The following is a 23242-nucleotide window of genomic DNA, read 5'->3' as shown; positions in this document are numbered from 1 at the left end:
CTAAAATAAGAACAGTGAAACACTTTCAAATGAGGAATAACCATCGTATAAATGAGAAAAAAAAATTTGACGGCAAAGAAATGAGTGCGAATACGTCACACTTCCTGCAACCATCAGGGTGATGCAGCAGAGACACAGCAGAAAACAAAGATACTCATTGTGCAGCAGAGTCAGAAATCTGAGTGGAGTGATGTTCGGTGATCTGAATATTCAGGGTCAATGTGGTTTTGTTGATATGAGTGAGAGGGCAAAGACTGGACAATGTAAATGACCCCAAGAGGTCAGTGATACTGAAGTTGATGGTGTGGATAGCTGGAGGCTAAAAGGCTTTAGAGATGACCAACAAGAGGAGCAGCTAACTAGTAAATGTGCTCTGTGAGTCAGGCTGTGCAGCTTTGACTAGTCTGTCCCTGATACTTACTGACAAAGTGTTTAAAGTGTTGCATGTTTAAACTTTTTTAAAAATTGAAGAAGACTCCCTGTTAGCTAATAGTTCATCTTTTTTTTTTCTTGTTAACTGTTGCCAGAATTACTTTCAGACTTCACCTTGACTTAAGAGCCTTGATATACAAAGAAAACTGTTGCTCATTTTTGTCAAGCAATTTCCTGTTAAACAGACTTTGCCTCGCTGTGCTGCTGTATGCCTCGCCCAGCAGTCTTAACCTAAGATATTTTAACAAACATCTGTTCCTTTTATCAGAACTTGTGGTTGAAGAAGGCTATCGAGTATTGGCCAATTAAATGTATAATGTTTGTGTAGTGTCACCTAAAGGTTAAATGCTACACAGTTTTGCAGGATCACTCAGTTTATATGTGCATGTAAAATTGCCTTTCCTGAATCTAGAAAAATGTAAATTTGCTTGTGGGATTCACAGTTCAGGAGTTGATGAGTTATGTGGCCACATGGTGGTGCTATCCACTCCAAAAACTAATCACTTTTTCTTGGCCTGTGGACACAAGCTTTCATTGAAATCTGTTGTCAGATATCCTGCAGAAAGACAAGTTTTTAGCCCTTTCATATGCATAATTTGTACCAGCAGTTGGGTTCGTGTACCCCTCTAGTCCAGAAGTAATAATCAATTCTATCACAGTGTTCAGAGCAACAGTTTCCTGTGTGGACTCCCCTTCGGACAAAGCCTTTACTGCCTCCAGAGTCACTCGACCAAAAAACTCAAAACCAAAATAATCAAGCTAATATAATTTATTCATTTTCATCTTTAATGCTTTTAAAAACAGCAGGAAGACAAGCTACTATTTCCCATTTTAGTTTTATTTATCACCCATCACTCAAACTGTTCATTTATGCGTTACTATACCTACAATTTTAATGGACAAAATGATCACTAGTTGGGCCTTTAAAGTATTTAAATTATATCTGATCACCAAATGTTTGCCTTCAAATGTTACTTTAAAGAAACAAATACATTATACTGGTGGTTTAACTCATGACAAACTCAAAGGGACAGAAATCAAAATATAATCACTTTTAAATGAACAATGTCTCCATCTGGTGTTGGATTTTGTTACTACATTGGTTTACATTAAAGTTTCCTGTCATGTGAAATAGTGACAGACTGCAGCTACTGTTGATCTGATGCTTTTGCAGCTCAAGAGTTAATTGGATGGTGAAGATTGATTCACACAGTTTGTCTGAGTGATTAGTCAAATGCACAGTAATTAAGTTAAATGTTTTATTGAAGTGACAACAAAAACGAGCCGATATTTTTCAGATTTATTTAACTTCAATATTGCATACATACAAAGTATCTAGAAAGCTACAAAATATCTACTATTATCAAGAAGGCATCATAATGTTACAGAGCAGAGACAAGACCATATGCAGAACACACAAACATAGCAGAGCTTCCTTTCTCTTTCTTGCTCCAACAACGTTACTGTCATGGATATGAAAAGATATCACACATCTGTACCAAGAAAAGCTAAGATATCATTTTGTACAAAGCACCTTTTTACAAAAAAGTCTGCACACAAAACCCAAATGTGTGTATGACAACTATGTGAGCTATGTGAAAAATCACTTTAAAGCCACCATCTGAAAATGGTCATAAAACAAAAAAAAAAGGTACCAGTACCTACTCTTCAACAAAATTACAAATAACAAGAGCCAAACTGCTGATATGTTTGTAGCATGATTCGTTGACTTAGTTGTTTTATTTTTTTTTGTGTGTCCATTTTATATTCAAATGGTTCACCAGACATTCATGCCATCAAAGGCATCAGTCCTGCTGTTTTAGTGTTGAAACCACATGTCACAATGTACCAGCAGTGCAGCAGTAACATCATTACCATCTTATTGGGCTTGCAATATACAATTCATCACGAAACCAAGTACAACTGTATACAAGTACAATAAGAAAACAGGAACATCTCACTATGTAATCAATAAATGTGAACAGATACACAGGGTAAACATAAGAAAAAGCCTATTAAAACTCCACAGTGTCCACAGGACTGTGGCAAAATACTGAATGATTGAACTTTATCTGCATCCACCAGAGACATTGTCTGCAATTATTTAGAGCTTCTTCGATTAAAATACTTCGATGATTATAATTCTTGTTAGAAACGGTAAATGTTTGAGTAGCTATGGTCCTTATGGTGAAAAGTATTAACCTCGACGGCCTCGTCCACACTAGTAGTTTTAAAATTAGTTCAGTTTATGAAACAGCATCTTTTAGCGCACTTAGGACCCAGTTTTGGAAACAATTTAAGAGTTTTTATGGATACGTTTTCCATTTAAACACATTAAAACATTTTAGAATAATGTGAATTCATGTATTTATAGCTTACTATTAAATTAACTTTCTGTTCTGAAAGATAATAAATGATACAAGCTTGTTTGGTCCCTGCCTCGTCAACAGCTGCGCCTGCATCAAAGGTAACATTGTGAAAGTTGGATGTTTCTGTGGTTTTCACATCATGCGAGTGTGTTGTCGCAGGAAAGAGGAAACCATAATGTTCCCAAAAACCTTTTTTTTAAAAAAAAAAAAAGAAAAAAGAAAAAAACACTTGAACCTGCAAGTGTGCACGAAGCAGACAGCTGCAGTGTTTACGAGTTGACATCCTGCATGCAGTCAGCTGCTGTACATTATCAGCAGGTCTGTCAGTCTTTGACCGCAAGCAAAGAAATAGGTTTTTCTTCAAATACATTATTTCTGAAATCAATTTACAATGTAATAAAAATGAATATATCATTTACTAGTAACCAGCTTCCCCCTGCTATCATTACAATCCTTTAAAAAGGCAAATGTGGTGATTGGTTTCACTTATGTCTCATTTTTGGTCTAGCAACATTACTTTTTTTTTTTTTTAAATTTCTGTCATTTTGATGTTTTTGAAGCTGTAAATTTTTTTTTTAAACCAAAGGCACTTCCTTGCTACCATGCAGGACATGACAAGAGATCGACTGTATCTGTGTATTTTTGGTCTTTTACAACAGGAAAGGCAGTCAGTCTGTGTTTATAGTACACTCTTAGAAAAAGGCTGATACTTTAGGAACATATTACAGAGTTAGAGAAAAATAGAACCTGTATAATCTTGAAGCTTTGTAACGGTTTCTGAGCTTAAAATTGCAAACTTAATTTAACACAAGTGTACTGCCTCACAAAAAAAACAACAAAAACTGTATTTCTAGGAGTGTACCAATTATAAGAAACAATTTCTTAAATGTGGAGATGTACTAGGTGTAACACTGGTGAGTGATTTTAGCCTCTCATCCACAAAACTGATTTTAGTCTTAAAACAAAGCAAAGGGCAATGTTGGGTAATGTTAGAATATACTCTAAGGCACTGTACACTTACACTTTGGCAGATTGTGTTGTGAATTTCTTACACAATGCAAACATATAAAGAGTTTTTTTCTCCCGCATAGAGATCACAGTTTTAGTGGCATCTTCTGAAGTTCACACAGCTATAACATGTTTAAGGCTCGGGATTGGTGTAGGCCACAGAAACATGTGAACGTAGTGTGAACGCAAAGGCAGCGACACTCTGGCTTGGAGTTATAATCACACCGTGATCCCAGAGGGGAATGATATTCTGAGTCTTTCAGGGGCAATGCCGTGGCATACTGAACAAGGCCTGCTCTCTACAAGTGATTTATAGTGTTATGATTATTTAAACTGTTATCTTAAAAAACACAGATCTTTAAAAGGAAAAAAAAAAATAAGAAAGGTAAGCATCACTAAGGCAAGTCCAGGAAGGGGAACAAAGTGCTTTTGGACAAGATGAGAGTCCGGTTAAAGTAATTTTAGCAGTGCTTTCACCTGTCTAAAACCTAAAAATTCTCCTATCAGTTATCACAGAGCAAAGACTCGTTTGCAGCACAGAAATGCTTTACAGGAAGTAGGACCTCCTACATTTTTGGAGCAGATGCAGGCAAAACGTTTGTAGTATTTTCACAGTGCATTCATTCTGTTGTTAGTGTCTAAGACTTGGAGTGCTTAAACAGGGATAAATATACGACTCAAGGCTGATTTTTAAAAAAAAAAAAGAAATAGCAGTAATTTAGCAATATTCACAACCATGATCACTTGCTTTCAACTACTGTCTATTTAGTGTTGTTAGTTTTGTTTCTTTGGAAAATCTATTGGCTGTGGGTGCATGTCTGTATATCTACAGTATGTATGCTCACAAATTATGAACTACAGACATACGAAACATACTCAAATATATTACACAGACCACATCAGGACACTGGTAGAAAAGGCCAGCATCCTTTTTTCTTTTCTTAGTCCACATAACAAAGCAGAAGAAGACAACACACATATTTCCATTTACCAAATTAATCTAGTAAATTCTTTAGGAACGGCCACATTTATACCCAACAGAGACCAACTCAACATATTTTTAAATGAGAATTCCCGTATTTAAAACATAAAACAACTGTACCGCAATTCACAGCTGCAGTCAAATTACAAACACTTATATTAAAAACATATTCATAACAACGGACTTAACCCGATACCATGACCGAAAAGCATTGTAGGTGTGACTTTCAGGTAGAGGCACTGCCACTTGTTTTGAGGTTGGAAAGTCTATGAAAAGAGGGGATTAAGGGGGCGGGGGGGAGCTCAGAGCTTCTCATTCCTTTACCAGTCTGTAGATATGATGCTGAGCGCCGTGCTCACTGTTTGAAACTTCAAACACACACGCCATACATAACAGCGTCTCCTGGGTGTCCCTGTTCGTCACCACCTGCAAGAGAAGAGACAGGGTCAGTTTCTAGTAGAAAGGACCTACACATCATGTGATGTTATCTTTTTTCTTTTTTTTTAGAATCAAAAGTCCAGAGGCCCACAGGTGATCTGATTAGAGATTAGATTAGATTAGATGGAAAAAATAAATTAGCCAATTTCACTGATTGTGATTTTTTTTGTTTCTACAGAATAATCTATAAAATATCCATCAAAGCTGCATTCATGAACTTTCCATTTTCATAGAATTAATAAAAAACTTTTGTGTGATCATTTTTATCCATTTTTAATTCATACTGGAGGCATCATTTTATTTCCCTCCTGTTTATGACATTTTCATTTTATCCATTATTGGGAAGCATTTCGTAAAGTTTGTAAAACAAAGTGATTGCATTTAATGATGATGATTGAAATCATTACTAGTACATACCCATGTCACAAATTGTGTGTGTAACGGACGTACATAACGACAACTGAACGACAACTGCTCTGGCAGTGTAATCTGTGAAACTTCACTACTTCTTTGCCCCTTATTTTTTCCCCTGACAGGTCTAAACTCATGTAGCAGACAGAAGTTAAACGTGTTTAAGGGCGTGTCTACTTAACTTACTTACTTTTAACTTACTCTACTTGACTACACCAGTGGAAATCAGGCTTGTGCACAGTGTTGTTTGCCAGTGATAAAAATGTATAAAACAATAAGTGCACTAACTTTATAATTTTGAATTTCTGTTTTTTTGCCAACAGATTTGTGGTGAGTTTTATTTTTTCATGCATAAGACTCACGACTAAACTCTTTTATAAATCTCAAATCACTGAAACTGAGCGTACAAACACGATCCTGATTTCCACTCCCACAGTTAATCATAAGTGGATGTAGAGACGCCCTTAATCACCTCAATTACCATCAATAAATGTCAGAAGAGTGATGAAAGATTTAGCTTATTGGGCTCATATGTAAACAGACTTTACAGATTACTTCACATAATAACAAGATAACATGATGCCTCCAATCTATCAAAATTTGTAGTTTGTATTGTTGCCTTTGATGGGGCATTTGACAGATTGCTGTGTAGACTACAAAAAAAGATTCACACAATCTGTGAAACTTGCAGAAAGCTTTACTGTCACTGTAGATTCCACCTCTCATCTTATTTTTCAATCTCCACTGTATCATATCACCCTCAAATTGCTCTCAAAACCATATGTGCGCATGATCTAAAGTGTGAATGAGGATGTTCTCACAGCCCACTCTGTCTTTGTAAATATCCGTTTATGTGGGAAATGGCATATGCGCGGTATTTTTTGCATATGCATCCTTTATTCATCTGGTCCCACGTTACTATTTTGAGTGCACACGCCTACATATGGATCTATGCCTCTCACTCTTTATTTATTTTTTGCTTTCTTAGTGGTGGTGAATGACACTTTAAGACCCTGTGTGATGACTAATAACAGGGGTTCCTGCCCCCTCTTATCCTCCCTTTTTCCCTGCAGATAATGAGGCTCCTGACAATGTGTTTCATCCCCTGTGGAATGAAAGGAATGCAAGACCAGAGAGGAACTCATCTCAAGATCCAGTCAACCCCCCCTCCCTATTTTTTTCAAGCCAGCTGGAGCCACCAACACACCCTGACAGCGAAAAAGAAGAAGAATGAGGGTCCTGGGGAGGGAACTCGCCCACTCAGGTCAGTGAGGTGATTACCAATAAGATAGTGAAGTTCTCCAGCACACTGTTCATCATGTATTTCTCTGGCAGATGTTTTAGCTTATGGATGAAGTTGATCATGTATTCACACATGGGAGACCTGCTTATTCGGTAGACAAAGCGTCCATTCTCAAACCGCGCATATTCAGTCTAAGGAAAAAGAGAAAAACATATGGGAAATGTATTAATGGGATAAAAAAACAATACATACCAGTAACTTAAAACTTCCACAGTTCATTTTTTAGCCATTGTTCTGATTCACAGGACTGAAAGATTTGAGTCCCTACCTCAACTTTCTCGACCACCTGCTTTCCAAAGGAGCACACCTTTGTTGAACACGTAATGGTCATGTTCTCCGAGCTCTCATACTGACTGGTGACTCCATAGAAAGATCCAGTATCATCTTGAATGTTGCAGTTTAAGTCGGCCTGAGAGGTGGAGAGCATTCAGTGGAAATTAATATTCAGGGTCCAATTTACAGGAATAAGCAATACACACAAAACACTTGGCAAAAAACAGAGAAATACGGTTATTAAAAAATGTCATTCTGTCCTCTAGTGAAATAAAATAATTGGGGTCACTTCAAGTATTCAGAGAAGCGCTAAAGGCACGACAACAAGCCCATAAACATTCCAATACCAAAAGGACAAAAAAGCAGATTGTCATTCTACATTTAGTGTGCATTTTTAATATTATTTCACCACCGTTAATTGAGGTGACTTTAAAATTAATTATGTTTTTATGTTATTTTTTTTCAAAACAGAAGACGTAAAAAAAATATTTAAATCACGTTATTAAAAATGTGTAACATGCAGGAACACCTCAACTAATGACTCATGGTCACCAGTTGTCATAGTAACACAAAACGCAGAGCTCGGCATAAAGGAGGGCGTCTATGACAAAAAATTTCTTATGAAAAGGTGCCTTGCTCTGAGAAAGTTCAGGAACCACTGATGGAGAATAAACCCCAGAAGAGGCGGCAAAGAGAAGAAATACTTTCGAGACCCAGTGAGTTGAAGGAATCAGTAACACCAAATAATAAAAATCATACAGATGATTATTAAACAAGAATCTGTGTGAAAGGTCAATAAACCCAAAACAAAAAAACAACCATAATACTAAACATCCAGAAACAAGAGGACACTTAATAATTCCATGACATTATTTTGCAAATCTACCCAACAGTGCAAATAATCCCAATGTAAACCTTCACTGGTCAGTTAAAAAGAGCAGAAAAGACGTGGTGGAGTTGCCTATAATATAGATAAGTCATGAGGACTAAATGATGTTACTCCACTTGACTCTATCACTGTGTCCCAAATCCAGACTACATTAAGCAGTATGTAGTGTAAGAAGAGTGACAAAATAAAGCATACACAGTCAGTATGCATATTAAAAAACCTGTTGATGGACACTATTATCTGACATGCAATGCACAAAGGAAATGGATGAGCTGCTCACAGCTGGAAAAAATGAAAAAAAAAAAAAAGTGGATGGTGGTGGAACAGCTCCAGGGACACCTCAGAAAACAAAAACCTTTTGGAAAAACATTTTGCTTTGTCTCTTTAAGTGTAACTGGCATTTTAAAAACAGTTTAATAGACATCTGATGGTACAAGTATTATATTATTTCCATTTGGTATAAAACAATTCTGTTGATTTTTTTGCATACCAACGGCAAATAGAGCATATTCTGAAGATTAGATTACAGTACATACAGTATACAGTAAGTCTGGAAGTGGGACACAGCAGGTTACTGTACTCGGCCTTTTGGAGGAAATCAGAATGATGTTTTCATGTGGTATCTAAAAGATGTGTTAAATTAAACTCTGTATCAAGAATCCCTTTTTTCAATGTCTGATCACAGAGCTGTCTGGATCATCCATGTGCGTCGCATATAAAATTAGTACATCTTGGCCACATCTGAATAAGCATGATAATGTGTCCTTATTGGAAACAAGATTCTAAAGAGGATTAAACGAAGTTACGTTAAAAGACTGATTTACAAGGTTGAACGGGTCTGCTCCCAGAGGGCAGCCTTTCTATGCCCTGAACATCCTGTTCATTACGGATACAAAAAGAGGAGACATCCTCCTACAACATTCTCCTCCTTCATTAAGCAAAGCAGTTATACATTCATTATTGTGCAGATTCTGTCTTTCATTTGAAATTTAGATTGGTCGGTCACTTCAAAAGGAATTTGAGGGGACTTGGTCCAAGTGCATCATCCCTACTTTGTTGGCTGCCGCTAGTTAGCATTTTGCATCAGGGAGGAAATACATGCAATGTTTCAACAGCCATTAGGAGTGCAACCAGGTCACGCCATTGTTTGGAGATATTACACTGAATTAGCGAGTGCTTTGATCAAAAGCTCTCCTGCTATGCAAGTCCAAATATAGCAGTGCATTCTGCAAACATTACGAGAGCAATCTTCTCCATGTAGACCAATTACACCCAATCACTAAAGACGAACCTGAACACACTGAGTAGGATTCATACATTTAACATTGTGCCACTGCAAGAGGGATTACAATGATATTAAACACATGTATGTAAAACATAATCAAGCTGAAACACAGTCATTTTAGATAATACTTGTGAATCTTATCAATCACACTCACCCAGAATTTTATAAGGAAGAAGGAATTCTGTGGACCCTTCCCATACAGCTCCTTCAGTCCTCCCTTCTTTTCTGGGAATTTGTCATAAATCTGACGAATGTCCACCGACTCCAGCAGGGCGTCGCTGTAGGAATGATTTGTCTGCCCGATATGTACAAATAGGTGCTTGTTGTACTGAAAGAATAAATAAAAAGTGTTCAGAATATCTTTAAAAAACTGAATGTTTAATGTTTAAAAAAAAGACTTTCAGGTAGAATCCCTTCAATTTAGATTAGTAGTCAGTCTATCCAGTTTGAATTTCACATGATAATCTATTTCATAAATCTATCTATTACACATCAGTATTCAGAAACTCGACACAGAAAGGTTTACTGATGTAAAGGAGCCAATTCTGAGCACATGAAGTAGCTTTAGTCCAAACAAACAAGAGGTAGCCAGAATTAGATTGGCAAGAATTCACTGATGATAAATAGGCGTATGCAACATTGCTTTTTATTTGGCTGTCTGCAAGGTTGCAGGCGTCTATTTTATGATGTACAAATTAGGTAATATCACTCTGCTCCAGTAAAGCCAAAAACAAACTGATCCCCTTATTTGTATTAAACTAAGCCTGGAATGCCAGACTGCTTCATCCAAAGTCTATAAACTCAGGTTGTGACTCTGTTAAAGGCAAGAAAGCGGAGAAACCAAATTTCTGTTCAACATAGATTCATCTCCAGCTTGAAATTACGCAAAGCCATACAGTAACATTAGGGATGGGGTTCGACAGCATTTTATCAAATCTCAGGCCTTTCAAATCCTTCATCAAATCTTATGTTCACTAAAAGCTAAAAGAACTACAGCTACAACTTTTTAGTGGCAGCTTTATTAAAGTTCACAACCTGTACCTACAACCTGAAAATGAGATGAGCAGCAAAATTTATGAAATGTTAATTAAACGTATCTGACACTGTAGCCTTCTGTACTTCATCAGATACTTACTCCAAAAACTGAAAGTCCTGATTCAGAACTATAAAAATTGATGAGATCAAAATGCTGATATAAATGAAAGTTTTACTGGCAGAGTCTTAAATTGACGTGAGGTGATCAGCTGATCATTTCTTTAGAGAAGAGTCGCCACTCTGTTGTTTTGTTTAACTACAAAAACACACAGCACACTCACAATTGTACAGTAGTGTTACAGAGTGATGCGTCTTCGCTCGAACAATCTTTGGCTGAATACAGACGCCGGCTGCAGAGATCACATTAACCACAGAACAGCCAAACTTTTCATTTTAGCCTCACAGAAGTAGCTACAGCTGATCTAATCTGCTGCATTTTAACCCGCAACAGCAACATCTAAGAATTAGAAGCTTTCCACCTTCATTGCCAAACAAAAAAAAGAGTGAGAAGAGGTGAAAGGTTTGATAAAAGATATGTTAGTGTCTGAGCTTAACAAATCTGGGTTTGCCAGCCAGGAACGGGATCCAAAATGGAACCAGAACCCATCCCTAAGTACAATTATTTATTTTCTCAAAAACAGTAAATTAGCATAATTCAGTCCTCACTCACATTTAAGAAAAAAAAATCTACATCAAAGGCAACTACTAGAAGAAGAAAAAAAGGTGAGTGCTTTGTTTAAAAAAAAAAACAAAATAACAACATTCAAGATATGTTTGTTATATTCACTAAAAACTTTTGAACTAATTGGATTGTTTCACAGACACAGTGAATAAGATCTGTGGTCTGTTAAACCTCAAACGTTGCATGTTGCACAGCCAAAAGCAAAAAGAACAGCAGCAAATCAGAGGACAACATTTGATTTTCAGAGGTTTGTTGCCCTCGTTGTGACCGTATGAAACCCGATCATGTGCTGCTGCACTTCAGTTTAAAAACTCACAGAGCAGCCTTGCCAGCATGTAGCCTTTAGGGCACATACAACAATTTCAAGCATTAAGCTGAATTTTAGATTAATGGCTGTTGTCATGCGGTATCGATACCAAAAGAAAATGCACAGAGAAATGTGGAAAAACATTAAAAATAGCTTTCTGCTAAAGCAAACAATAAATGTGAGACGCAGTTTGTGAGATTTGAGGCTGCTGATTTGTCAAATGACACTCAGCGAGTCTGTGGATTGTCTTGCTGAGCTGGGGTCTACAGCTTAAATATAGTTTTGGCGTGCCTTTTGAGGAACTGATTAATATACAATCATTCATTATTTCTGCAGGTTTTCATGCAGTGTGTCCCTACAGGCCAGGCTTCTCCTCTCTCAGCTTGTTTTGGCCTCCTCTCAGCTGACTCTGTGCCTGGGAAAATGTCCCAGTGTATTCATAGAGGAAAGGACTGGGTGATAAGAGATGGGAACGAACACCATGAGATAGTGATATTTCATGCTTTAGTATAATGCTCTACTTACTGAGTCTGGGTCTCTCTGTTGCTCTAGGAAGGCGGAGAACTCCACCAGTCGGAGTTTAGATGTACCAATGGAGCGGCCCTGCCATGCTGGTGCCGTAGGGGCTGGAGCTGCTGTGGACTCGTAGCCTACAGTGACATCAAGAGTTGTTTTACTGTACGTTTTAAAATACTATAAATAAATAAATAATAAATAAAACAAATAAAATCTAATGTCATGTTAGAGATATACAGTAGTTTGTGATTTTTTTGGGGATATCTGTTGGGAGTCAGGTTTGTATGTCTTCTGGATGTTGTTACTGGTTTCCCTACTGATTACTGAACATCAAAAATGCCCAGTAATTCACAAATTGTACAACCTAAATTAATTAAATATTTATAGGTCAAAGCACCACAACACATTGAGCTTCATTTATGAAACGTTAGTAAGCTCAGATATGATCTAAAATACAACAGTCGTAAAATTATGAATACACAGTAAAATGTGCCAAAAGTTGATAACTGTGCGACTGGCTGGAACCAGTCCAATATGTACACAATAAAGTATGTGACAATTTCTAGGACATGAAATGATAAACAAAACACAATTACATTTGGAAAAAATACCAGTTTTCACCAAAATCTTTCACAGCATTTGTAAAACGGTTTGTTCTAGTGTAATATCAAAAAAAGCCAGATGATTTGTTGACATAAAATGATGGCAGAAGGCCAAAAATTGGTCTCCAACATCTCCACAAGCTTTGTATCCACTGTGTTCATCACTCTCAGATTTTTGGGGAATTATTAAGTCCCAAAGTCCTGCTCATTAAAATCTTTAACTGCTCCTGATAGCTGATGTTTTTGGTTTCTGAGGTTAAAAAACAAACACTTATTATTTTTACTTTTCACAAAAAAAAAAAATCACATTTCATGAATAGGACACTGGATTTTCTTATTTCTATCATTTAATTTTCACTAGGAAGTTTAAGAGAAAACAATGTGTTATAGGACAAGATTTTCCAAGGAGGTTCATTGCTTGCTTAATTCTAATTGATATTATTTTAGGAATAACTGAGTGCTTAAAACCTTACAAGATGTTTTTTAATCTGCAAATCAGAAAAAAAATATGGAAAAAATAGGAATTGCAGGAACTGATTTGATTTTAATGTTTACCAGATCCACAAATCCCAACATTTACTTTACTCCCTCCCTACTGAAGCTAAACAGTCGATAAGGTGCTCTGGGGGAAATAAAGGTGGGTTCAAAGTATCGAAGCCTGTCTTTATTAGTCTTGTTGCTGCTATCTCCCAAGCATTTCGGACCACTATTAACGTATTTGTGTTACAGCAAGAAAATATGCCATTTCTCACAGTAAGAGTGAAGAAACAGAAGTAACAACTAAGAAGGTTTTGAAATTCCTCATAACAAGCAGAGAAATGCGCATGTGGAAAGGGACTGAGCTTAAAGTGAACTATGTAAAGTTTTCAGATTCAGCAAACAATGACAGTGTGATGTTCATTTGAGATCATCTTAATCAGGTAAATTCTCACTTGAAATGGCTGTTGTGACTGCTGGCTGGATGGGATAGGCTTGCTGGGTGAAAGGCTTGATACTGGAATAGAGTAATAACAGACCCATTAAAAAAACACTTCCATGGTGCGACATATTGAATTTATTGCTTAAAGAAAGGAAAGTCTTTTTAGCCATTTATTTATATGAGACTATAGTCAATTTTAAAAACAAATTTATCTTTCTGACAACAAAGCAAGTACTTACTCTTGTGAGGATCCTGGCTGACCAGTCGATATCATACCCTGCCATAACTAGAGAATGAGATATATATATATATATATAGACAACAAAGAACAAACAACAAAGAACATCCAATTGTGAGCAGCTGTTAGCGACAAGATCAAAATGGCTCTTAGTTCAGTGAATGTAGTTATCTTGACTACCACTCCTTTTGATCATGTGCTTATCTGATAGCGGCAGTTGTGCAAAGCCGTGGTGTGTAATGTGATTTGGCCCGGGTGTTGGCGTGGTTGGCCCCATGGCTGCCCTGGGTGAAAGCTGGACAGGATGGATCAATAGTGGGGTGCCGGCAAGGCTCTCTTACCCCTGCTCCAGGGAAGGCTGGGCGCGGGATGCCTGGCAGGCCGAGCTTGTTGTGAATAGCCGTGGCAGAGACGATCTGAGCCGAGGACATGGAGGCCATGCTCTGGAGGGCTTTGTCCTTCACGGCTTGGTCCTTTAACAGCAGTCACAAAAGGCTTAGCACTCGCACAGAAAGGGGAGGTGGGGCATGTTGCATCAACATTGCTATTTAAGTGTAAGCTTTTTTTTTTTTTTGAAAAGAATGTGATAAACAATGACAATTGAATTCCAATATATAATGGTTGGCAGAGGTATGCACTTAGAAGACAGTTTGCTTGTTGACTAATCTACCACTAAAATACTCTCAAAAAACTCATTCAGCAGCATTTCTATCAAGGCTGCATTTGCTTGCATGTCTAAACATTGCAAAGAATTTCTGAAGTAAAACTGAAGGACAACAATCCCACTTGGTTAAGAGTCTTTCTCCTGTTAGTTTCTTTTCTTTAATCTCTGGACAATTCTGTGGTTTTTAAATTATCAGGATATATTTGCATTAATGGTTAATGGCTTGACTAACCGACAGTGAAAGCAGAAGTAGCAAACTACACATTGTTTGTTGTTTTTGACACAGTCCTTTGTTAATGTGCATTTACAAAATTATTTAAAGTCAAACTGGCCCTTATAAATTTAATAGGAATATTGCAGCAGAGAGCACACTTTGGCAACCAAAACAGCACTAGCAAACCCATGCAGACTCACTGGTGGCAGAAGCTAAAGGTAAGCATGCTGGCAACAGATGCTGGTGGAGCAGAGTCAAGCTACAGTATGATAATAGTATGATGACACACAGACACGCCAATAAACTGGGAAAACATTGGGCAGCAGCTATTGTGTCACTATGGCAGGAGCACAAATGCAAAACTAGCAGCTGAAGGACGAGGCAGGCCCTAATTAAAGCAGAAACAGCATCACAGACAGAAAATAAATACTTACCATACTTGTAACCTAAATGCAAACAAACAAGGTTACATTGTAAATTTGCAGTTGATTTATTGTGCAACATTTTTAAACTGTAAAAGTCTGTGCTAAGCATAAAAAAGTCTAAGTGTTGCAGCTCCAAGTATCAGTTTAAAAACCCTCTAGTTGAATTTGAGAATGTCCAGCTGTCTTCACACACTACAGCAAACATGTGTGTAATGAACACTTAATAACAAAAGGATTATGAAATTTGTATTTACAAATGATCCTGAGTCTCTGTGGCGAATGTCTTGCTCTCTATAATTTTCACAATCTGATCACTAGTCATCACTCGAGACAAAACAACAGAACAGTAACGTAATGATTGTAATTTCACTGAAATGCCACAGACAAGACCAGAAACAGCAGGTTTTCATTGATGCCCCCTAAAATGAAGGGCACACTTGTATTTTTCTTTGCCACTGAACTCTAATTTGCTTTAAATGAGAAAAGACAGGGATTCATACAAAAGCTGTCTGTTTTTCCTCAGACAGCCGCCTGCGCCCCTGAAAGACCAGGCATTCATGTGGCCAGCGGCCTGTCTGACTCTTTCTGTCTCTCTCAACACAGACACACTGACACACACACACACACACACACACACACACACACACACACACACACACACACACACACACACACACACACACACACACACACACTCACAGATTAATGAGGGGTCATTAATTCTCGTTGAATACTGGGAGTGGAGCAAAGTGTGAAAGTCAAAATGTATAGTCTGCTCCCCAAGAAAAGAAGAAAATGGCAAATGGGTGGAGTGTCCTTTGATATACAAGCATTACTTCATAAAATACATTAAATTGCAGGTTAGTATTATTCAAGATTACTTCTTTGACAATGCTTCTCTCCCATTTTAATCTGCCATTCTGAAAAGCTTTCTTCAGTGGTTTTAACAGATTTCACTATTGCTGAAATAACTGACAAGAGCGCTCTGAAATGACGACATCTGAACTGGAAGGAAGGAAAGCAACTGATAGCCACGGCATTGTGAGAGCCCGGAGTTATCAACAGATTGAAGGGAGAATAAGAAAGCAGAAAGGGCATTTCAGAAACAGCCAGCTTCACGGCCATTCTCCGCTCTGAATGTGCACCACTGAGCCTTTGACAGCGGGGAAAAGTTGGGTTACATTGTCAAAGGATGAAGAGGTGTAATCTCCTCTTCATTTTTTAAACACAGACCCCCTTTGCCATGCCCCTTTATTTATAAAGTCTGCTTAATAAGAGATGTAAGCAGACTGATTTCCTCAGAGCTTCAGCTCTCAGCCACTCGCCCACAGCCAATGCCAGCATGCTTCCAACATCTGCACAATTTTGGTTTCTATATTATTAAATGTGTATAAAATTCAAATTAGAGCCTGACCGATGAATAAAACGGGCCAATATATTGGCCGGTGTTAACTTATTCTTGCCAGTATGCCAATAACAATTACTTATCAGTATCAGTGTTTAAGTCAGCTGATATCACAATATTGCAGAGGAGAAATGCGAAAACTATTTTTGAGGGTATTTAGAAACAGTATCCTCCTTATTTCTTATAAGTTTTTCAACTTAAACTAGCTGTACTGCTCTTGGGATGGCAATATTGGTCAGTCAGTTCACCACTTTGGTCCAGACTGAAACATCTCAACTATTCAAGGAACTGCCATGAAATTTTGTACAGACATTTGTGGTCCCCAGAGGATGAATCCTACTGACTTTGTTCATCCCCTGATGTTTTCTCTAGCACCATCATGAGGTTGACATTTGTGGTTTTGAGTGAATCTCAATAATTTTTGCATAGATTGCCATACTTTGGTGACCTCCTGACTTTACATTTAGCGCCATCAAAAATGTCTGTTTTACTTTATTGTTCTTTGCTAATTAGCAAGCTAACATACTAAACTAAGGCAGTGAACATGCAAAACATTATACCTGATAAACATCAGCATGTTAGCATTGTCTGTGAGCATATTAGCATACTGACGTTAGCGTTTAGCCAAAAGAACGACTCTGCCTAATTACAACCTAACAGAGCCACCAGTATGGCTGTAGACTCTTAGTCTCGCTCAGTACATACCTTCGTATCTTGGTCAGAATTCTTAAATAAACAAATTTAAGGTATGCTTGCCAACATTATTTGTACATTGTGTGTTAAATAAAATAGTGAGTATCTGCCATTATATGGTTAATTGAAATTTTTTTACTCTCTTATACCAATATCAGTATCGGCCCCAAAAAATCCAGTATTGGTCAGGCTCCAGTACAATTAAAACAAATGTATAAGCTACCAGTACCTTTTGCTTTGGAGCATTTGATATGAACTCATTTTATTATTTTTTAGTAATGGATATAAAAAACTAAATGTGTTCACTATTTTTTTTACACTACATCATATTTATAATGTACAGCTGTTCTCAAAGCAAAGGCACATGATGACAAATGAATAAATGTAGATGAAATAAAGAGGACAGTGACAGCAGGTCTGATTATGGGTGAGAGATGGACTGAGAAGATGGAGGGGGTTAGAAAATGTAAACAGACTACAGTCAGCAGAAGATTTGGGTTAGGGGGGAATCAGAGCACCAGGCATTCACTCTGTCACCACGGGAAACAGGAAGTTAAGACGCACAGCAACCACAAGCCCAAAAGCAGAAAAGCGCATACCTTTAGCTTGGAATGAAACTCACGAGATTTCCTTCTGGCAAGAACCTGAATGTGACTAGACACCTGCGGGGTAGGGGAGGGGAGGAAAACAAAGGAAGAGCCTGTAACCATGGCAATGAAAAGCCCCCTGCAACTGGGCAAAGCCAGACGTACCTTAATGGCAGCTTGGATTTCTCGAACTTTCTTTCTTGCTAAGACCTGTATGTGACTAGACACCTCCATTAAGAAGAGAAAAGGGACAATAAAAAAAACAAGAAAAACAAAAAAAAGTGGATTACACATTTCTTTGTTTTAAAACACTTGAGCGAGGTAAGGTGCATAACAGAGGCATCTCCAAACCACACACCAAGCCAACAGCCAATAAAGTGTTATGCTGTGTGTTGTCGTCACTTAAGTGAACTGATTAAGGAGGATGCAGGCCCCTTTAGCACACATTAAGAGCACACAGATGTGATCTGCTGTGTACTGAATGTCAATTGGCTGGTCTAGTATTCTTATGGGAGCTGGGCGAGGCATTTCATCGGCCAAGTTTACTTCCAATGTTAACACAGTTCAAAATTATTTAATATTCTCACATGAAATATTCAGCAGTGCAAAAAACAGTTTGAAAGAGAGGTGATGTGTGCTGATGACAGGTCTGCAGGGTGGATTTCCGTTCTCCTCTGGCACTATTAACAGAAATCACACCCAAGGTGAGTGTTCAAACAGGGATTGAGTGATTTAACATGATAGCACTTTCCATAAAGCTGAAACGATTAGTTTCTTAATTGATTAGCCTATGTAGATAACTGACTAATAATTTCAGTCATTTTTCAATCAAACAGCCTCTTCAATGTGAGGATTTTCTGATTTTCTCTGCTTTCAATCACTATAAACTGAATATCTTTGGGTTTTGGAAAGTTGGTCACATAAAACAAGACATCTTGGGCTCTGAGAAATTGCAACAGGCATTTTTCAGGCATTTACTAACATTTAATAGACAAAAACATCATTTGATTAATCAAGAAAATAATCTTAAGATTAACAGATAGTGACAAAAATAGTGGCAGCCCTCACATAAATAACACAGCAATTACATAAATGTCATGCATTTTTAAAGTAACCACAACAATAAAAATAGACTTTCTTGCTATAGCTGCAAGTAAACGACACTCTTCTCCTCTTTTTCTCATTCTGATTCTGTGTTGAGGAGAAGAGTCACAGAGAGAGAAACCACACAGCCTTTCTGGTCCAGACTGATCAATTCACATGTAGTGATCGAATGTCACTTTAGACACCAGCTTGTTTATCATTGTCATTCAAGTCAGTGGTCATACAATGAATTTCCTGCTCAAAGGAACAATCAGTGGGCTTCAAACTGTTACTAAAGCACCATCAGAGCTGCTCGTTATCAAGTGATTTGAATACAAGAATCAAAGTCTATTCTTTGATTTATTTTAAAAGCCCTGAATTGTATATAATGTATATTACATTTATAGGGATGAATCAGGGCATCTACAGGTGTAACAGCACAGAGTAAGTAATTCATCAATTTGTTTCAGAAATATGAGCTCAACTCTGTGGTTAAGAGTTGTGTGTGCAGTGCAAAGAGTGTGCTGCAGAAGACAGGATGCACTCTCCAACACTGACTAGAGTAAAAACTCTCTGCTGTCTCTTTGATCAGAGATGGTACCAATCTATTAAGGCTTCCACCTTCCCATTAATAAAGGCTTCTACTGCAGCCAAGTGCATGACCTCCATGATTTAGTCATGAGGAGGAATACTTGCACTGCTTCCAGCCACTGTGGCTACTCTTTTTTTTCAAGGATATCTCAACAATGCTTATATATATTTTGTATGCGACTGTCTTATTGTGGAAAAAGAAAGGCTGCATTTTAAGTAAAATGTTGTCATAATGTAAAAGCTTTTTAAAAAGAGGATATCAAAGCATTGTAAAGGCAAACAACAAACAGTTTTTCTTCTACAAACTGACTCCAGCTACAGCTCTTATGTGTGCTTTTAAGTGAGACTAAGAGTGACAATGTTGAGAATGTCAATCAAGGGACATCTGTTCATGCAACACAGCAGTGACGGGGGATTTGTCAGCTTCAGAAGTCCCCTCGACAGCTTAGCATTGTGTTATTCTATGTCTAGCTTTGTTTCTCTCCTGCACATACAAAGGCAACAGTCTGCACACATTCAGATTTGGCAGCCCTCTGACATTCGCGCAATGGAGACGCTCCCTCTCTTGTCTTACCTGCTTCCGAGTCCTCGTTTTCCCGGTCCGAAGCTTTATGTATCTGGCAATCAGCTCATTTCGACCTGCAGGAAGACGAAAATGGAAATAAATTAGTTTATTTTAAAACAGGAAAAAAAATACAATAAAAGTGGGGGTCATTGGGGAAAAAATAACTGAATAAAATCAGAAAAAATATAAAAATCATATCATGGCATCAGGTTTGTAGCTGTGTGTGTAAATGTGGAAATGATTCTCCGGTCTGAACACTGAGCCATGGTCGTGCAGTGATATGTAGACTATAGTTGCTCATGGTTTTGATTTTTTAACATTGAAACACAAATCACACAAACACAAATGAATTCCTTGGCGGGGAGCATTAGAGAATTTTATACCTTTTAATAGTTATTGATTGACTGAATTTAAGCTGTATGGGCGCAATTAATATTTAATTTATGTTGTTAACCTCTAGAAAAAAAAAGTCAAGTGTTGTTAAAAAAAATATTGTTACATGGTTCATGTAGGCTAGATATTTTTAGTCAACTGACACTTTTAAACTTTGGGAATTTAAATAGTGAATTATGTAGATTTTGAGCTGCCTGATTAATGTATTATCAATGTATTCCCAATTGATAATTACGTTTCTCAGTAGTTGTGAATCACATACAAAGCTAAAATGTAAAGCTTAAACTCTATAAGCAATTTCAAGTGGATGCAAATCGCCAGATATGTGCATCTCCAAAACAAACTAGATCCAGTTTCTCTATGAAAACACCATATGACATTAGCATGAAAAAAAAATCGCAGCAGCACAGCCTTTCAAATTAATCTAATTCAATCTCATTCTCTTCAAAGCCCAACGCTTTGAAAGGAAACAGACCTAGCTGTTCATACTATTACAGAAAATAATGGCAACTGAATATATTGGGTTTAAAACAGTGCAGCTCTGACTAAATTATAATTAAAGCATAGCTTTGTAGAGATTTCTAATTAACAACGGCTCCAAACATTCTTCTGCCCTCAGCTCTGCTCTAATTGCTGCAGCAATGCACATGACCCCTGCTTAGCCCTTTCATATGGTAATAACATGCCGCCAACCAAAACTATTACACAAATTATAGGTAAGGAGGCACTCTAATTATGTGTCCAGCTGTAGCCAACCAATGCTATGGATCTACTCTACTCCTCCATGAAATGCACCAAACCCCAAACACAATGAAGCATTTTTCTACATTCACTTCATTATCAATTAAAGGTCTTATGTTCATTAGGACACAATGGGAGCACAACGTACCACACATGTGCTAATAAGCCGTATCTTAGGTATCAGAGGGAAAGGCATTTTTTTTTTATCAATGGCAACACATCACAGATCACAAAATGTGATAGAGCACAAGAGTAAATCTCGGAGGAATAAAGGAGCAGAACACGTTGGATAGATAAGAGAATACATGGTGTGATTTCTGCTTGTTGTTTGCATGATGGAAACATAGAAAGATAGCTAGCATGAAAGTGTCGTCCTGTGTGGCTTCAATGCTCTTGTATGCAAAATGAAAAACATGGCTGCTCTTGGTAAAGCAGCTTGAATTAAATCCACCTCAAAACCCACCATGATTACATGTTTCCTTATTTCATTTTTTGAAGCTATCAGTCTTTGGATGCAAGTTTAAGTTTACAAAAGAATCCATATTAAAATACGCTCATTTTAATAGAAAATTATTATAATTTGCTTTTAGCAGTCTGATTTAGCATTTTATACTAAAGGCTCTTTACCAATAAATTGCAAATCTTAGCTTTCATCAAAGCTCCTTGAGTTTAAACTCAGTTGCCCGTTTATTAGGTACACCAAGCTAAAAGACAGAATGCAGTCTAATTCAACAGCCCCACAATAAATTTATATCTTTTAATTTTTTTATTTATTTTTACACTGATGCTAGTTGTTAAAAACGAAAGGGGCTTATAAATGAAATGATGAAAGGACTTATGGGTCACAGATTTCTAATGAAATCTTCAATGATATTTTACTTTGGCCATGAAACTGTCCTTGTACTTGGGTATTCTGATGTGGGCGTTGGTATTTCTTATTTAAATTTGGGTGATGTGTTTTTGGATTTCAGGATTTTATTATTGTTTAGTTTTATGTTGAAGGTCTGTGTTTCTTTATGTTTCTTTGTCTTTTAACATGTTCAATGTTGTTTTGTGTTTGTAATCCATAAATAAATCATATATTAGTAAGTGTAGACTAAATATTAGAAACACCTTTCAGCATAACACAGTGTAACAGCACTACTGAACACAGCCTCCAAATGACCATACAGTTGAATTAACAGTTTAAACAATAACTGAACATTATAACTTTAATAAAAACAGGATTCATTGCAGGTTCGTTGTATTAGGCTTCATTATTTTTGTTACATGTACAAAATCACCTGGTAACTGAGATACACATGAAAACAACATGAGATCTTTGATACCTGCAGCACCTGGCTGCATGCCACACCTACATGTTTGTTGTTGTTGAGGGGGGAGGGGAGACAAGGGATTTGACGTTGAGCTTGTTAAAGGTTGACCCTGAAGCTCTTTTCACACTGAACCTTTAGGCGAGGCCAGTCTGACTGAACCAGGTCACATGAGCTCCCTGGACAAATAAACATCATCTAGGGATTTACAATCGCAGTTTGCCTATCCAGTGCGCCTGCAGTGTAAACTTTACCAGATGGGTAAAGATTTCAATAATTCACACACTGTGGAAACATAACATGACAATACAGGCACTCATGCAAACTCCTGATTCCTAGATCAAAGCACACAAATGGCCAGCTGAAAGCTCGCTTACTGTTGAATAATTCATTCTTTTCACCAGGCTGGAAAAAAGCTCAGTGGGTCCTGGCTAGCCTGCATTCTCTTCTTCTTGCCTGTGTTTGCACAGCAAAACAATTGCTGAAAAAAATATGACTGTCCACATTCAGGACTGAAACTGCTTTAGACATAACTCTGCTTTTCCCACCTGAAATCTATAAGGTCTAACATTGTTCCACAAACTGATACAGTAATATATTCCACAAATAATATACATTTTTTCCCCCATAGTAGCAAATAAAAAGGTAGCCCTGTCTAGGTTGAGCTTTTTTTATTATTTTTTCTTTAATGCCATCGTTTAATTAAAGGCCAATTTCGCAATAAAAATAAACATCATAACTCTTCTGAGTAAATACTTATATTGTCAGGCCAAAATTATAAGTAAGGCAAAATGACAATAATGGTTGAGTTAAAGAACATTTGTCCAAACATGTTTTATTATTGCAAAAATATATATATATATTTTTTCTTGATGATAT

The 23242-nt window shown here is 37.3% G+C and overlaps 1 protein-coding gene across 15 annotated transcripts in view; it reads right to left on the bottom strand.

Moving 5' to 3' along the window:
- Positions 1-1720: 1720 nt before the first annotated feature.
- Positions 1721-23242, bottom strand: part of tead1b (TEA domain family member 1b) — a 56783-nt gene continuing 35261 nt past the window's right edge. For 4 of the 15 annotated variants that reach the window (XM_042397505.1, XM_042397660.1, XM_042397586.1 and 1 more), the window contains 11 exons: positions 19926-19990; positions 17690-17905; positions 15002-15013; positions 14031-14162; positions 13691-13737; positions 13465-13526; positions 11940-12064; positions 9545-9718; positions 7212-7352; positions 6922-7074; positions 1721-5217 (listed from right to left, as the gene is read on the bottom strand). In XM_042397505.1, the coding sequence (XP_042253439.1) occupies positions 5104-5217; positions 6922-7074; positions 7212-7352; positions 9545-9718; positions 11940-12064; positions 13465-13526; positions 13691-13737; positions 14031-14162; positions 15002-15013; positions 17690-17905; positions 19926-19990 (1241 nt within the window). In that variant the 3' untranslated portion in view covers positions 1721-5103. The remainder of the gene's footprint in view (positions 5218-6921; positions 7075-7211; positions 7353-9544; positions 9719-11939; positions 12065-13464; positions 13527-13690; positions 13738-14030; positions 14163-15001; positions 15014-17689; positions 17906-19925; positions 19991-23242) is intronic. The other 11 variants (XM_042397902.1, XM_042398444.1, XM_042398061.1 and 8 more) reach the window with 8 other exon arrangements.

This window comes from Thunnus maccoyii, chromosome 1 (genome assembly GCF_910596095.1).
Source record: "Thunnus maccoyii chromosome 1, fThuMac1.1, whole genome shotgun sequence".
Lineage (NCBI taxonomy): Eukaryota > Metazoa > Chordata > Actinopteri > Scombriformes > Scombridae > Thunnus > Thunnus maccoyii.
This window is presented reverse-complemented; position numbering and strand designations above follow the sequence as displayed.